We start from the raw sequence: 18491 nt of genomic DNA, 5'->3' as shown, positions 1-18491 counted from the left end.
AACGGCATGGTAATAGCCCGTGATAAGTGTTGCAATTCATACAAGAGAAATGGTGTAAAGCCTAGTAGAAACGCTTTCTATATTATTATTGTAAGCACGTCCGACTTATATAACGAAATCGTGTTAGCAAGTGTTACGTTTGTTGCTACAATATGTTACTAGGTGATAATATAATACACATTTATTAGCATACCATAATAGGCAGTAACTGGTCACTTTTCTAAACAAAGGTTCCTTGTAAAATATTCTACTCTTCAAATATTTAGTCGAAATAAATAGTTGGTTATTCTTGGATTTTGATAAAAACTTTTATTGCGTTTTTGAAAAGCTAGAAAGTATTCTTTATCATGCCGTCAGTCAGTTATTCCTGGGTGCATTAGTCTTCTATTGTCAAACATGGCACGACGTTCGTAAATACACGTTAAGCGATTCTCTATAACATGAGTTTACGTCTTCCTACTGCGCTGTTATTATTGTTCTATGCTGAGTTTTCCTCGAAAAACTGCCTTTGTTCTCGTCGATCAACAGATTAGTGGGCAGGCTCGAGAGTCGAGACTATTGTAGGAAAACTGTTAACTCGTGTACTTGTGTATGCACTATACGTTGCTTCGTGAAACTGACGAGTTGGTTTATTTAAGCCACGTGTGTCGTGCAGCTGTTTAAGTTCTTCTTACTGACTTGGCTCGGTTAATCTTTTAACAAAATATTGCTATTATATTACTAGCAGTTGCCCGCGACTTCGTCCGCGTGGTTAGAAGATATAAGTTTTTGGACGGAAGCCCTTGAAGATTAATATTTTTCCGGGTTTTTGCCACATTTTCCATTGTATCTTCGCTCCTATTAGTTGTAGCGTGAAGTTATATAGCCTAAAACCTTCCTCGATGCATAGTCTATTCAACACAAAAAGATTTTTTTTGTGTTGAATAGACTATTCAATTTGGACCAGAGATTAGCGCGTTCAAACAAACGAACAAACTCTTCAGCTTTATATATTAGTATAGATTTGAGTTAATAATAATAGCTCCCTCGAACTTCTGCATATAATAATCATATTCTGTAGATCAATCATAATTCTTCCACATGAATCGAAATAAAAAAAATCTTATAATTTCGCTTGACTGTTCTTAGTCAGAATTTTGCACGGCAAAAAGTGTTTCTGGGACAAGCCTTAACATAAACTAAAAATAAAATTTCCTGTTTGGATGTCTCTGTCTATTTTGGAGTTATGAATCTAACTTGCAAATTAAATTGGATACAAATAAAAATATATTTCATATGTTTAGTGATGCCACGTAACATTATTGGATCTAACTGGCTTGCCTTAGCCATGTCGTAACATCTAGGCTACCTTTCTCTCGACACGGCGACGGCGGGTTGTAACCGATTTGGCGTTGGCCTTATTATAGGTTCTTATCTCACTTTATCTTTAAAGAATTTGACGGCAAATCAATTACCCTGTTACTTGTTATTTTGTTACAGAAAGTTTTTCGACGTATTTAGGTATAAGTTATGTTAGGAAGTATTGAATAAATGTACTAGGATTGCCTTGAATAACAGTGTTGCACCAGCGCATATGCGCTACAACCAAAGCCTTTCCGTATGTGCTAATAGTTATATGTATAGGAAATCGCGACGACTGCGGAACCTAATTTATAAGTGCTAATTTTAGCCATTCTATCAAGCTCACACAAAAATATAGTTGACGTTGAAACGGTAACAATATCGTTGGTCAAAACTCGACTAGCAATTAAATGCTCGTCTTGTTAAATGCATTCAAGATTAGACTTCGCCGAAGCAAGTTAGTCATAGAAACGACACGAAACAAATTCAAGAAAGGTTTGTAAGAAACTGTTTACGCTCTCTTATCACAGCACGTATACAATATAATGGCTTTACTACGAAAACCAACAAAAACTATTCGAATCGCGTGCTCTTGTCAAATGTCAAACAGTTTTTACTTGTGATTTGGAAACTAATAAGCATTCGATTGGAAAAACGGTTAAATACGTAAACTGTCGTTATACTTGCTTTCTATTTTTGATGAATAGTGTACCATTTTTTTTAATTGCTTCCAACAGTTGAAGTTTATCTGTTTTCTACATTTAAAAAAATCTAGTTTATTTTTTGTAGATCTTAATGTTTTCTGAAATATGTCGTCTGAATCCTTTATCATCGTCTGCCTCGCATACATATTTAATACAACGTGTATAGTCCCGGTCTAAAATAACATCGTATTTAAAATGCACACGTTTAACCCACATCAGACTAAGCCAAAATGTATGCAGATTACATTTTATTCCTACGACCCGAGTTTGAGGTCCGGGACTTTACAATTTTGATTAGCTCGGCATTTTGGCTAATAATCTTAGATAACGATAAGGATTCTAAAATGTTCAATAAAAAGTCATGAGAAATTATTAAGTAAAGAAGTGGAGATTATCGAATAAGTGACGTAATATCTGCAAAGTCGCTTAAAACCTTCAGCTATGAATTCTATAAAAGATTATCTTGGCCAACTATAAGATCGCCTTAGCGGTGCTCAACTATAAGTTGAACAGTTCCGCCAGACAGCACTTGTTCTCGACCATGACGCATGCATTAGCATCGCATACCTCAGCCATATTGTAGGGAACCCAACGATCCGACACACAATGGTATTAACGGCCCATGTGAGCGATCATGACATTATCAAACAGACAGGCATCTGTTAATCTCATGTCTGCGAGAAATTATTGCATGATCATATCACCAAATTACACCTTATAGCGTACATTCTCGACAAATGACTGAAAATTATACCTTAAAACGTTTTTAATCAATTTGGTTTTTCGTTGTCCCAAATTCCCACTTTAGAACATAATCATGACCGCAATCTAGCGAGTTTTATCGTGTTAATGTTTTGTACATTAAACAATATTCAATCCTAGTACAGACACACAGAAATAAAATTAAGTATTATTTTGCGAGTGGAAAATCGTAAGTATGACTCCTGTCGCTTTGGCTTCAGCGGAAGGGAGTGTCAGACTTTTACTGGCTAAAATCCACTATATTTCCTCCTTTGGCCTTTGCGTATGGGGGCCACGGTAAATCTTTCGGAAAATCCAACTGAAACTTGCATTTAAACGAAATCACAAATTGATAAAGAATTCTTGATACTTTTAATTTGAAGACAAGACTGAAAACTGTGATACGCAGTAAGACAGCTGAAGTCATGTTATGTATAAGCGTTGACCGGGAAAATAAGTCTTACGAGACCTATAATTAAGTCAACATACTGTCAAATAATTACTATTTGATAGTATGTTGACTTTCAAAATTGGAATTCAAAAAACATCTCCTAAGATATATTGAAAATCTTCTCCACATCTGCAAATGCTAGATAGATAGAAAAGATAATTTGCCAAGTCTTCCATATCACCGAGCTTAAGAGAACAAAGCCCTCTAGAGCGACACCCGTATCATTAATTATCCGTTACTAGTCCGTCAACGTGTGAGCTGGGAAGAGCCACGTGATCCTAGCTCTAATCGTCATCAGATGGATTGTAAAGATGTAGTCTCTCTTACTAGGTATGCAGTGTACTCACCTCGTCACATATTCTCTTTAAGGACTTGCGCTACTAGTGTCACTCATTCGATTTATATTCTTGTTGCTATGCTCTGTCAACTCGCAAGAACTGCAACGTTTTGTTTTTTGTTACAACTAATTGGAACCAGTACTCGTTTAGTATCGGCTTCGTAAATTGAGACAAGTACATGATGCAGAGTTTTATATTTAGATCCTATATTAATACGACCATGGCTTCGAAATTGTATTATTGTCGTTGGTTGAGCCGTCTGTCCTGTCAAGTACAGTTCTGTCATTGTTTCGATTGTTTAGCTTGTTATGTAAAGTGCTTTACATATCACAATAGGTATGCGGAGGGACTGTTTTAATGTGAACTATTTCCATTGGATTATCTAAAATTGTCTACGCTAACGAGAAACTCGCCCGCTTTGGTAACTTATATAGTTCATAGGGAAAAGGTTGTGCATCTCGTGACGTATCGTTAAACTTTCTTAATTGCCTCATGCAGCCTTTCACATGATGGCGCCGCTCCGGTCGCAGTTCACCCTTTAAAGGAAAAAGACCGTGTAAATTCGTTACGCGTCACTGGTAGATCAAGAAGGCGATACGTAATAGCAATACAAATATCGAAACATGATGTATTCGATACGATTGAATGCGTGTGTGGCAATAACCTACATATGGAATTATTCAGATCGTATGTGTCGGTTCAAATTGCCATAATGCACATATAATCCGTGTTACGTGGATCGTTTATAATCGCGGCGTCCCGTTTCCTTTTACCTTTTACAACTGCCGATGATAAATGAATGACTGTCAATGTGTTTAACGTTCTCATACTCGCGTGTGATCGTGACGCAATATTAACATTGGTTTATGACTCCATATTTACATAAGCTTGACTCAGTATCATGATGTGACAGCTTACTAAGATATATGTAAATATTATATTTTATTAAAACCTGTTACTTAATAAAAACTGTGTAGGCGGGGATACAAAACCCTTTTACATTACAAGATTTATATCTAGATCTCTTTGTTTATTTTCTTTTTCTGGTAACATTAAAGAAGACAAATGTATTGTTTGCAAAGACAAAGTGTCACAACAGACTCCCCGGCGACACGACTGTCTACTGAATAACGATGTTGAACAATTTTGATAACAATATTTATTTTACTCAAGTGAGCAAACAGCATCTCTAAAAGTTAGGACAACTAATTAACTTTGCCGAGTAAGCGATTATCATACTGCAATTAAACTTACCTCTTTTACGTGAGATTAGTTGGAAACTTTCAATATTGAGTAACTACGTTGATGGCGTTTTAATTTGTTATTAGTCAGAACCACGATTATTGGTTAAGTTGTATGAATTGAAATTGTTAGACGAAACATTGAGCTACAAACACATGTAGGGCAGGTTGAACAATAACATGAGAATCGGCCCGAATCTTCACATGTATCTGTACTGAAACCAAGTCATATCGTTTGACTATTTAGTAGTTTATACGACAGCTGTTAATAGAGTCTGTGTGACATTCTATCTCTCCTCGGTATGTTTACGCCATCGCGCCAGGGTGACCGACCTCCATTGTCCCAGCGCAGCCGCTCCACCCGAAGAAATGTCAACAGCCCGTGAATCACTAATTAGAGACAGAGTTATGCTTCGATGACCGACTTCTACGGTATTTAACTTACACCTTTGAAATGGGGACTTTACATTTGAGATAATCAGCGACGTAACTGGCGGTGCAGGTGTAACACATGGAAAGTAAGAAATACCTTGAAATAATGATTGATAACAAAGATAACCTACTTCATAATTTGTTCAAGTATTCTTGTTCTAACTTATGAAAGGACTGACTAAACGTCTGGAACGATCTCTGCTCCGAAAAACGATTCTGCCATTTTGCCATTTTCTTATGAAGTGGTTGTATCCTTGTATATAAACATGAAACACCTTTCCCGGTACCCGCGGCATCGCCAGTAAAAGCGGTAATCGCCAGCACCTTTCGAGTGCGCGATCCTACAACATCAAACAAATTACACGTTTGATGTTCTAGGTCCCGACGAGAGGCAAGTTTCTTTGAACGTGTAAGTTTTCCCTGAAAGCAGGTCACACGGCTCTTAGTGGTTTACTTGTTTATAAATTAATAGAAAGCTCTCGTTCCTGTACCTATATGTAGTTAATTAGACCTTTAATTAATTGCTGTTCTAGATTTACTCGAGCCTTGTATATTTTATTAGATATCGAGTATGGATCTACTTTCAAGCTTTTATCTGTATGACATCATTCATTTTAATTCAAGACAAGAAGATCTGATTTTACTATTGACTACGGGCGTTTGTAAAAAAAAATATTATATATATGCTGTATAAATAAATTGATCATTTTTTGCAATGAATCTGCTATCATTCTAATCTCTATAAAATTCTGCGGTCTTGTTTCAATCACGTTAATATTGTTAATGCTCTTTATGAATTCGTAACAATAATTAATGAACGTTTGTTTCATAAGCAAAGAGAATTATTAACAATTTGATCAAATTTATACGGCATATATTTTTACTTTATTAACGTTTTATTTTTCAGTTGTCTACATATGTACGTGACTTTTTTACCGATAACCATAATAAAGGCGCGTAACAATATTCCAGAACGAATTTAAGAGACGATAAAAACGAACGTGGCCTTATTAGGATAGTATTTAAAACGAGTAAATAAGAAAACACGTCTGCGTCTGTTCTAAAAATAAATGACGATTTTAAACCTTAGTGCTTTTGAAATAAAAGCCATACCAATGGTAGTACTGTCAGTGCTCTGCTTTAAAACTATAGCCCACATTTACTTATTTTATGATCAGAGTGATGATTAGTTTGTCCCTTTTAAAGCAATGACCGCTTACCATGATTCCTTTTTTCAAAATATTTTTTGCACCCTTCATAACTACATATAATTTCATACCTACTACTTTTCTGAAGAACCTAGATCTGTATTGTCGCGGTCTGCTCGCGATAGTCCAAATATTTTCGTGATCACATTCGCAATACTTAGTCTACCAGAGAGCGACTACCTTGCACGCATCCCGTTCCTAAACAAAATGGTGTGACGGCCGCCGGCTGCCATTGCTCTCAATTTAGGCCCGTAATTGCTACGCCCCGCGTTATTTGTAGCGAATTGACGATAAACTTTGTAGACAATTGACAAAAATGGAAAATGATGGCCTCTTCCATTAATAAACTCTGGAATTTAATGTAATTTACTATCTCAAGCTACGGTTATTGTTTGAACACGGAACTAAGTAAAACTTATTAAGAAAGTTTACAAAGTATAATTTCAAATTATACTTGGTCGAACTTAAACTGGAATAATAACTTGCTACAACTTTTAAAAATGATCACAGTAACGAAAAATATCTGAACGAAAGTTTTAGTGTATTAATTCTTCGCGTGTATAGAAACTGTCTAGACAGCATTTTATACGAAGCACGATTCTAAAGCTCGATACATGAAAGTTTTAACTCCTATAAATAACATAAACCCTAGTTAAAAACTTTAATACTTAGATCCTCTTTTTCCATCTCAGAACTTTTAAAGTGAACGCTAAAATGTCATACATATTCATAAATTTTAAGAAAAAAAAATATTTTGCAATTTGTTCTCTCGGGGATATGGAGTGCATTGAACGTATACCGGGTAACGAACAAAACCTGTACAATTAATTTGTTATTGTTATAGCAACACGTAACAATTGATTCGATCCAATTCCTCGTGTTCTAAGCGTAATGTAATTGTATTTATACTGTTAATGAGTGATATTAATCTAAACTGTACAGCGCTGTGTAATTGCTGTAAGAATTTGTTTTAGAATATATCTTCAAAAATAATTAGGGACCTTTTTTTAAACAAATAAATAATTCAGATTAACATACATAGTTTTAAAACCACGTTGTCTTTAGCGGGTTTGCTTTCAATCATGTCTCTCGCATGTGGCGTGTAAGGAGTCATTTTTGTAAGAATTTTCAAAAGGAACTGCATTATAGTATTTATAGATAACACTTACACCTAATTCTCGAGGTATTTCTTTCAAACTAAAAAAAAATCTACCTAAAAATTTCGATCCTGATAAAATATGCAAGTAGGTATCTGTAGTCACGTTACCCATACAACACTCAGATAAACAAGTATAATTCCTTTTTAAATGCTCGTAACGAATACTGGCCCCGAAATTATTGAAACAATTGATATAGGTATAACCATGTTGGCCTTCTGTTTCAATCAATATCTAAACGACATTGTCATTTACAGGTCATATTGACTAGTAGCTATACACACTATGTCATACCTTTACAGTTACAATACTTCCCGAATTTATTAACCTTTCTCTAAAAAGCCTGAGAATGAATAGGTGTTTGGATTTAATAGGCAAATTCTTACCTCGTAACAGTTAGCAGGCAAGCAAGTCACATGAAGTGCTAAAGATAACTTGGAGAAAATTGGCTTGAAACTGTACATTTGTCTCCCTTCTTTAGGGCTTTGGTATTTTATTTATGTCTATACTATGACGGTTATACTTTTCCAGAAACAGTACTGGCTAACAGACTACTTTTTCCCATGATAAATATCTTGCTTTATTTAGTACTTTTTGATTTATCGATTAATAGAAATGGATATACCTTGATAAGATCTCTGATGATATTTACATGTATGTATTGGAAACGATTATGATTTATATCATATCAGTATTTCAGCTTTATCATCGGCTTTCTAATGTTCACCATTAATAAAGTTTAATGGAGTTGTACTCAATAGATAAGTGGTTGATGCTATTAGTTTTCCACTTCGTTTATCTGTATCGACCTTTCTCCATCATCCTCCTATTCAGCCTTTCGAAGATTTCCTGATTGAGTTTTTATGAAAAAATAGTAAATAATTGTCAATTCTTTGTTATATTGTAGCTTTATAGCGGCATTGGTTTTATTTCTTTCGCAAGAATCAGCTGATCGAATCTTAGTAGGTAGCAAAACGTATTCAACAAGGAGTTTACGTAACGATTAACTGTACGATAAAGCCTATCGCAGTTACAGTGTGCTTGTTATAATTTACAATTAGTCTCAAGGTTCAAGCAGTTTAGAATATTTATGGTAGCTATAAGTGTAAATGTTCCTTCTTCTCTTCTTTTTAGCCAAAGCTGGTTCCTGGTTTAATATTCTTATTTTGAATAATAGCATTTTGTTCTTGGAAATCTGATTTAGATATTTGATCTGCTTAATAAAAACGTAATAGTGGAAACCGGGTTTCTGATAACCAATCACGCGGAAATACCATCAGTGACTGTTTTTGCTCTCATCGCAGTGATGTGATCCATTCCATCTCAATGTAGAGTTTGAAATCATGTTCCACCAATTTTGGGTGAACAGTTTTCTTTTCAGCACCTGAAGTATTTAGAGAAAGAACATCAGTAGTTTCTTCTTTGTAATTACTAAATTCACTTGCTATTAATATGTCCCTATTTACTTTAACATACATACGATCAACGGTAAAATCTGCCTTATAGGCATATGTAGCGTATAATTTATCGCTACGGTACAAGTAGTTTTTGTATCGTAAACAGTTATTTCGTTTTCACTCGACATCACGACTAATGGGCGCTCGGTGTGCTCACGCCAGACCAGTACACATGCGTTACAATAAGGAAAAGTTTGTTTATTTTGCCCTTACACATACTGGGAAATACCGAGGCCCGTTAAATTAAACGAGGATAATTTGTATACAATTTAATTTACAAATACGAACGTAAATATTTTTATTCATAAGTATGTTTATTCGAAATACGTGGCTTACATACATAATTATGTAAATTATATGTTTTGATTTACGAGTCCTTTTAGGGCCCTATTATAAAGGTGCTCAAAAATTCTCTTAAATTTATGACTTGGCAACAGAACACACTGATTACGCATCTAAGGCATGCGGATCCCAAGATCACGACACGTGGCTACGAATTTGGGGAAATGTGAAAGGGACGCCGTTGCCAAGTTTTTATAGCTATTCAAAAACTAGGTTATCTGGCGAATCAATGACGCGTTTTCTATTCATCGTGCCCATATTCACGCGTGTAGGCTCGTCTAATTGCCGTGTGACGTCACTACGCAACCGGTACTATAAAGTGGTCAATCCAGCTCTGCCAGGCTGTTATCTTCAGTTCTCGGAAAAAATATAAATATCTCAATATAATACGTTATTCATACTAAATCACGTTGGGGATCTCAGGCTGAGTCTATAGAAATCAAGGTATAAATATGGCAGAGATAATGATTTGGTGTGAGGAGTGCTGTTATCGAAGATGGTTATTGTTTGGGGCTCTGCACCTTTGTAAGTTAATAATAAATCGGTTATTGCCTCCTCTTGCCCTTTATTGCTCCATTTTCTTACCATGCTATGAATACCTGAGACTAATATTGTTTTTTCCATTTTCATGAACATTTTGTTTGTTATTTTTCACAAGATTTTTTTAACGCCGAATAAAACTATGTTTTATATATAGCACCTCATTCTTGCGTGACTAGTCAACCAGTCAGACTCAGATGAGTAATTGGCAATAAACTGCACCTCTTATACATTTCTGAACATGTATTGAGGTCATCGCTCTTTTCCTACATAACATTTTCCCAGGGTTTGTTTAAAGTCGGCTTCCAATCTCACGGATTTCCGACCAGGTGATCAGTGTACAATGACTTTGTGTCTAGTTTTTAAACAATGTATAGCTGACACACAGCGCGTATATTAGAACAATATACCGGCGACACTTTACGACATAAGTCATTGGGCATGAACTAGTGTCGCAACGCACTGGCCGCAGTGCCAACCATACATCATTAACACTGACAGACTATTAAATACTTAGTAAGCGTTATTTCAGAATGATCAAGCTTTAATTTTAAACAGTTGTAAGACTGAAGTCAGAGTAGTGACTCAGGTAATCTATCGTCCTCATACAGGTGCATGCAATTAAATCATTTAATGTTGTATGAACTTCAGAATTCTGTAATTCAGTGACATGCTTTGAGAGCATAACATACCGATATTTAACGACCTGTCGCGATAATATGACAGCAAACGTGCAGCTACTGAAGTAAAAAGCTACGCTCAGTAATATTCTCATGGATGACTTTGGACGACACACAAACCTGAAACTCTTCTTAACCACAAATAACCGATAGTCTGACAGAGTCTATCCAAAGCGTCAAAGGGATTCTCGGCCTTTAATAAAGTATTATTATCATTTCAATTCCTTACCACTTTTTCCATAAATGCCACTCCAACTTATAATTACCTTTCCTTACTATACTAAAACTGATTTTAATTTAATCTTTCCAGGGTGAAGGTCTGGAGTGTCCACTATGCCTGTCTGTGTTCAGCACCAGCGCCATGGTGCGGCTGGCGTGGTGCGCGCACCGCTGCTGCGAGCCGTGCCTGCGCCAGTACCTCGCCATCGAGATATTCGAGGCGAGGGTGCCTGTCAATTGTCCTGTTTGCCACGAGAGCATGCATCCCTCAGGTAACTACATTTTACTACTACTGATGATGGCCCGCGGCTTGGCCCACGCAGAAGGCAGTCATCGTGGTAGGAGATTTTATTTCTCGAGGAACAAAAGTGGGAGGCACTTGGAAGGTGTCATCAAAAGCTTGGGAGGTTTTATCGTGAAAGATTAGCTGAATGTCAAACTGAATAATTTTGCATTATCTTGGTATTCTACCACCCTTATTCAATAAAATACCGACTACATTTTTTAAACATGCTTTGGAAATATGGATACAGTACAAATGAAGAGCCGTACTCTACAATAACTTTGTCTAAAACATGCTTTATGGTGCAGAATAAAAAAATATTTAATTTCCCCCTTGAAATTTCCCCTTAATGAAACCCTTTTGTATGCAGTAGAAAATAGTTGACTCCCACGCGATTGTAAAGTATAATAACATATTCCACAAAGGGGAAAGCGGGGAATGTCTTCATTCGCTCATATTTCGCTGGTGACAATATTAAGTCGCGACGTTCACGAGACTACGTACTGTCTTGTATTACATTCCATACTTCGTCTTGCTGTTATTTTTATTGGACAACATATACAGTCTTGAGATGTTCTGTTATACCGGTAACTATGTAAAATGTTTTACATTAAACCCATAAAATATTGTAAGAAATTATCTTGCTAATATATATATACATATATATATATAATCACTATATATATATATATATATATATATATATATATAAATATATATATATTATTGCAGTCAATATTTTTCGACTTAACTATCTGTGCCAGGGAAATACTTCGATTTTCTCCTATTATAATGCAAAACAATGATAACTGCTACTATTGTCACGTAAACAAGATTACATAAATATTTTAAATTGTACACGTGTTTCGAAAAACCGATACCACGTTCTGCTTTTCTAAACAGTTGGACAGGAAACGAGAACGACATGGAGTCTTGCATAATCAACATTCCAGTCCGTAGCCGGTTCCTCCTCATTAAAATACGTATTAGAGAGTATGACACCAATTATGTAAAACAATTTATTACACAGCTTTTTATGTAACGCATCTCTAATTAAAAGTCTAAATCTGGTTCGTTATAGTAACACTTTTGCATGGATATAGCTTTCATTTTATTTTACATCAAAGAGAATTACTGCTTTAAAGGGAATACGATTTTATTTGAGTATATACTTAATTTCCAGAATAATTAGTTATTTGACGAGATAAGTTCCGGTTTAGTTTTAATATTATCTAAAAAATACAAAGAATAAATAATCTTAAAATTGTGTTGCTTCCTCATACTATTTTGATATTGTACGCCAATATACTGAGTAATTCAATCGACTGGCATGGACCGCTCCCAGAATAAGTATCACACTAACCACAGTCCCAAACGTATTCTATCACAAAGTTCTGAAGTCCCAGTTCCAAGCACCGCCAATGTAAGTTGGCTAATTCGAATAGTTGTCGAACTAACAGACACGATTGCGGGCAAACTTCTTGAATCAAGTGTGCTACTAAGACGTATTACGCAGATTCCTGCGTGAATACAAGAATGCTAGTTAAGGCGGGATGATACGTGATCACTTGCCCTCTGTACTTCGTCAAAGACTAAACTGTAATTAGAAGGCGTTGTTCAAACTGGTAACTTCGCTTTAAAATTTAAACGACTTCTAAGAAGTTTACTGAACTGGATAATTATTACTTGAATGTTTTTTGGTAGTTTATGAACACGGAGCTTACAAAAACTTCTTTAATAAATATTTTTGCACTCGTGTACGATGGACGCCGCTCTACTCTGGATAGAACGACGTCCTTGAACGCTTGCACATTTGAAGTCATCATTTTGCAACGACAACGATTACTGAATTTACTTTTTTTCTGAATGGGATTATCAAATGACTCTTGCCGCTTTGGGTTGAACAGAAGGCAAAGTCAAATCTTTAACTCTGATAACTGGTAATCTCTTAAAATATTTAAATATTCGCGGTGTCCTAGACACAGTGTGCCATTCCGCATGTATTTTCACCTCATAGTTAATTCAAGCCGGACAATCATGTAAACAGATGGTCGTTTCGCACGGTATTCTGCAATGGACTGAACTAACTCGTCACCAATAATTAACCAATTTCAAATATTTATGTTAATTGTTCCCATTATGGTCGAAACTTGGACTGTGGATTGGAAAGTGAAAGGTAAATGTCGAATTGATCGATGTTCTTGAATATTTACATTGGTATCAAATATGATGTAATAGAACAAGCACAAAAATCTAAAAATTGCTTCATTTAGCAGCTATACTATTATTTTTGCAAAATAGTGTCAATATCACTGGCCATGACCAACAATATCTTAACATTGCCCCGTACATCAATAGCCCTATATGGTATTCGAAAGTTATGGTAGGACATGAAAAGCTTAAGAGCCTATAAACAATGAAATTATTTTTTCTAGAGGTCGTCCTAAGTGTGGATGTTGTAGGGTAGTGGGCGTCGTGGGCGATGTTTGCTTCAGGTAATTGATCTGCGTATCTTCGTTTCCAAATACTTAGAATTCGAAGTAAGTAGGTAAACATGTCGAGTTGAGAAAATGTCATTCTCTATGCTAAACTTATTCTATTATAATTTTCCTTAAATAGACGGACAATGATAGAAATAAATATTTATGCGTTTACGTACATTCTAAACCGCAATTATGCCAAACGATAAATACTTATAAAGATTTAGTTCAAAGTGATCATGTGTTAGCTTGAGGTTCAGTTCGCAAGGTTGTGGATTTAAGTCCTGGGACTATCGTATTTACTCTTATTTTTAGTAAACAATCCTCTTGGCATTAGAGAAAAAAAACTGGTTATAACAAATAATGTGGCTTTGTATTGAATAAACGAACTTTCGAAATCGCTTCAGTAGTTTCTGAGATTATCTCCAAGAAAGTCACAAACTTTCTTTGAGTGGTCAAGTAATTTCTTCTTTATAATATTGCTTCTTACGAGTAACTACATAACAATACTTATTAAACGGGATTTTGATGTACTTTTAAAAGGACTATACTGACTCATTGTTTTTCAAACGTTATCTGAAAATTAAAAGTTATTAAATCAATTTATCTCTCGGTATGTCGGCCTAAACGAATTCAATCTGAAATATTACGACATAATCATAATAATCACACGTTTCATAACAACGAACTTCCTTCTCGGAACTTATGTTGGTATGCTCTCTTATCAAAGGCTGACGAGCAATAAAAAAAGATTTGTGTCAAGTTACAATGTCGCAAGGCAAAACAAGTGTTTATTATTATTAGTTAATGTTTATAGTGCTTCTACTGACGAGCAAGTACATTAAATTGTTTATAAAGCAAAATTTTCCATAATATATATTTTTAAAAATATTCATAAATATATCTAGACGACTTTACGAAATTATACTCCGACCGATTCTTATTAAATTTTTTGATCATATTCGGTAGGTCTAGAATCGGACAACATCTATGTTTCATACCGATAAAACCTTTTTTTAAAATTCGTATATAATGTTCTTTTTTGCATTAGGTATGGGAAAACAACGTTTGCTTGGATAGCTAGTTTTTATATGTATAGATTTGTATTTGAAATTTGCATCAAATCGAATATTGGCTCCCTGGCAAATATTTGATTTGATTCTTGGAACATCCCCGTAATTAGAAGTTCAGATTGAGATCCAGCTGTGTTTACGTAAATGACAATTGACGATCGCAATCCGATATTCTATTGACATTGCACAGCTCTCTGTTCAGAGTCGGAGAGGACAAATCATGACTCGGTGATTAGAGTACAATTGATCAATGATACATTTTTGATATTGGTTTGCCTTAATTTAATGAAAGGTTATGTTTGGAAAGAAAACATACGCAACAAATGACAAAATACGTTTGATTGGTAGAGGCCTTGATTTTAGCTCAATGTATAAATTATGATTTTATTGATTTCAACAAATAATAAAGTAATTCGTATGAAATAGTAAAAAAATATAATAAATTATAATCTTGCCTAGTCTATTTTTGATTTGTGTTATCATAATATAGTTAGGCAGAGAAAAAAGTTAAATGCTCCAGTCACACGCCTTTCCGTTTGTGGAAATTGATAACTGTCGTTATATCACTGAGTCATTGCTTTTCGAATAAAGTTATTGGAATAATGCACCGATGCGTCGTGTGCAAGAAATTACTGCTTAATACAAGAAGATTTTTATGGTTAGTTGATTAATTTGCTATTGTTATGTTTGTTCAGAAAAACAAAAATGGTCATTAGTGCCACAAATCTTTAGAAAACAGAGGACTTTTTAGATGGTTTCTTGAAATGTAATAAAAATCAATGACGTTCGTTACCGCAAAGAATCGATGTCTTTCAAGTCTGTAATTTTGACCGTCTGGGTAACATCAGCTGTTCATTATATTCTATTGTTTGTCCTGTAGTACAACGACACAGCTAATAACAAGACCAATTTGTTATGCTCGCTTGTTTGCTACATTCTCTTTGTGTTAATATAGTTTTATTACAACTAAGTAAATAAAGAGAGCGCCAAATGGTATACATAAATAATTAAATAGTATGAATCAATTTTGAATATTTTTTAATTTGTTAAGATTTTTTTTTCCGGCAATCCTCGGACTGACCGCAGATGCACAGGTGTACGGCTGATTAATTTGTAATTATTTTTAACAAGTAAAACATACAACTGTCTTCTACGCGACCGACCAAATTACAGTTATCGTACGTTTAACAAAAAAGAATCGATTCATCCATTTCGAAAATCTGAGGCAAAAACAGACGAACAAAGAACTTCCTCCACTTTGAAGTCACCAAGATCCCCCGTTAACACATTAACATAACCAATGATCTAACAAATAGATATTTGTTGCAGACGTACGTCGCATCGTCGACAACCCGGTGCTGTACGACAAGTACGAGGAGTTCTCAGTGCGGCGCGCGCTCGCCGCCGACCCCGACACCAGGTGGTGCCCCGCGCCCGACTGCAGGTAACTTGCATTACCCACTTGCATTACACCATACTTACTATAGGTTGCGTAAGTGACTAGTGTCGTGAGGTTATGAGGTACTGTGGCGTGTCCAAATCGAGATAGATCGCGGTACAATTTATGTACCATCTTTATAAAGGTAAACACAGTTTACACCGTGGTTAGCAGATATTCGGTTCCTTGTCTTCATTTAGTCCACAAAGAAAACAAAAAAAATGCACACGTGTTACATGGTACGCTAATATGCCAAAATTTATCCAAGAACAACGATAAAATTATGCGTTCATTTTTGCTCAGTAAGAACATTTGTGTGTTGTAGTTTCGCTGTGGTGGCGACTGGCTGCGCGTCGTGCCCGAAGCTGACGTGCCTGGCGCCGGGCTGCGGCGCGTCCTTCTGCTACCACTGCAAGGCGGCCTGGCACCCCACGCAGACCTGCGACGCCGCGCGCCGCTCGCGCCAGCCGCCGCCACGCGCGCCGCAGCCCGACCATGCAGACCTCGACCACGGTATGTACCGTACACACATCATACAACCCCGCATAGAGGTCTTAAACTCGAACAGATTTTAGTTTAGGCACGAAGACTTTAGGGCCCTTACTCACCGAATTTTAATTCCATTAAAGGAGCATGGTGAAGGGACAAATAGCGTCTTTCTCATTTAATGATACTTATGTTCCAGCTTTGTCGAGAAGAAGACTTGGCAGTTACTACAACTTGTATGACATAATATTTTTTTTCTTTTCCCAGGTGAAGTAAAGCCATGCCCCCGGTGTTCTGTGCTGATAGTAAAAGTGGAGGACGGCTCCTGTAACCACATGGTGTGCTGCGTCTGCGGCGCTGAGTTTTGCTGGCTTTGTATGAAGGAGGTCTCAGACTTACATTATTTGAGGTGAGTTAATTTAACTGTTAAATATTTTATGTCAGAGTTTGTTATTTGTTTGAAAGATACAGTGAGTAATAATGTTGTTTTTTTGTGGTGTAGCCCGAGCGGGTGCACATTCTGGGGCAAGAAGCCGTGGTCGCGCAAGAAAAAGCTGCTGTGGCAGCTGGGCACGCTGGCGGGCGCGCCGCTGGGCATCGCGGTGGTGGCGGGCGTGGCGCTGCCGGCGCTGCTGGTGGGGCTGCCGCTGTGGGCCGGGCGCCGCGCGCACCGCCGCCTGCGCCGCGCCGCGCCCGCGCGCCGCCGCGCCGCCGTGGCCGCCGCCGTGGCCGCCGCGCTGCTGCTGTCGCCGCTCGTGGCCGGCCTGGCCGTCGGCATCGGCGTGCCCATCCTGCTCTTCTACGTGTACGGCGTCGTGCCCGTGTCGCTGTGCCGCGCGGGCGGCTGCGCCGGCGCACAGCCGCAGCCCGAGCCTCACTTTGATGACGACCGAGACCCTGCGCCTGACCTCGACGCCGCCTCGCGTCGCCTTGAGCCCAGTATTGGTGAGTACACATTTACTTTTCTTTTCTTCTGTTTATATAGCTCGTAAAGACTGTTGAAATGTTGTCGTCCCTGGTTTGAGTAATGCTAAGGTGGTTATGGTGTGTGCAGGCGACGCGTCGCTGTCGGCGGGGTCGCAGGCGGCGGAGGCGCGCGCGGCGTCGCTGGCGGCGCTGGCGGGGTCGCTGGGCGGCGGCTCGGCGCCGTCGCCGGGCGCGCTGCGGCTGGAGGTGACGGCGGACGTGGCGGCCAGCGACAGCACGAGCGCGGCGAGCTGGGCGGACGAGGCGCCGTCCACGTCGTGGCGCGCGGCGCGGCTGCGCTCGCTGTTCCTGTACGGCTCGGCGGCGCCGCCCGACCCCGAGGCGCCGCCCGAGCCCGCGCCGCCGCCCGTGCCGCCGCGCCCGGCCAACCTCGTCTAGTGACACCCTCCGTCCCAGCTCTACTGATATAACGATTTGTGCCAATCGCGTGTGATTATCTAGTACTTTGAAGCGACTCTGTGATTTAATTATTTGATATAATGTAGCGAGTTTTGAAGTAAAATAATAACCGGAGTCCATTGTGCGATCCTGGGAGGATGGCAGTCCTATATATACGATAGATGCTTCGCGCTTTCAGAGCAGTGTTACTCTATCCAATATTTGTGATACTTTGAATAATAATTACTATTAATGATCTAAATTATTTAATTTTTCACGTTTGTAGGCAAAAAGTAATCTTAAGCGATAATTATATTATGTAATGTGAATCTATAAAGTGTAAACTATGATTAAAATGTGATTTAAATTTATATGTTGTTTATCTTTAACTTACTTTTGTTCCATTTGCATAATAATGCTACTGTAGTAAAGGCAAGATGTGTACAAATCTGGCCAAGTTCTGACAAGTAGTCAGCTAATACTGATACAGTTTTTAATGCAAACTGTAAAACCTC

The 18491-nt window shown here is 37.5% G+C and overlaps 1 protein-coding gene across 3 annotated transcripts in view; it reads left to right on the top strand.

The window, feature by feature from the left end:
* LOC113496979 (E3 ubiquitin-protein ligase RNF19B-like) overlaps positions 1-18347 on the top strand; it is a 48564-nt gene extending 30217 nt beyond the window's left edge. For all 3 annotated transcript variants that reach the window (XM_026876397.1, XM_026876399.1, XM_026876398.1), the window contains exons 3-8: positions 10943-11123; positions 16017-16131; positions 16451-16638; positions 16879-17020; positions 17114-17556; positions 17666-18347. In XM_026876397.1, the coding sequence (XP_026732198.1) occupies positions 10943-11123; positions 16017-16131; positions 16451-16638; positions 16879-17020; positions 17114-17556; positions 17666-17976 (1380 nt within the window). In that variant the 3' untranslated portion in view covers positions 17977-18347. The remainder of the gene's footprint in view (positions 1-10942; positions 11124-16016; positions 16132-16450; positions 16639-16878; positions 17021-17113; positions 17557-17665) is intronic.
* Positions 18348-18491: the final 144 nt, after the last annotated feature.

This window comes from Trichoplusia ni, chromosome 8 (assembly GCF_003590095.1).
Source record: "Trichoplusia ni isolate ovarian cell line Hi5 chromosome 8, tn1, whole genome shotgun sequence".
Taxonomy (NCBI): domain Eukaryota; kingdom Metazoa; phylum Arthropoda; class Insecta; order Lepidoptera; family Noctuidae; genus Trichoplusia; species Trichoplusia ni.
Note: the sequence above shows the minus strand (reverse complement) of the source record. Positions and strands in the feature narration are given on the sequence as shown.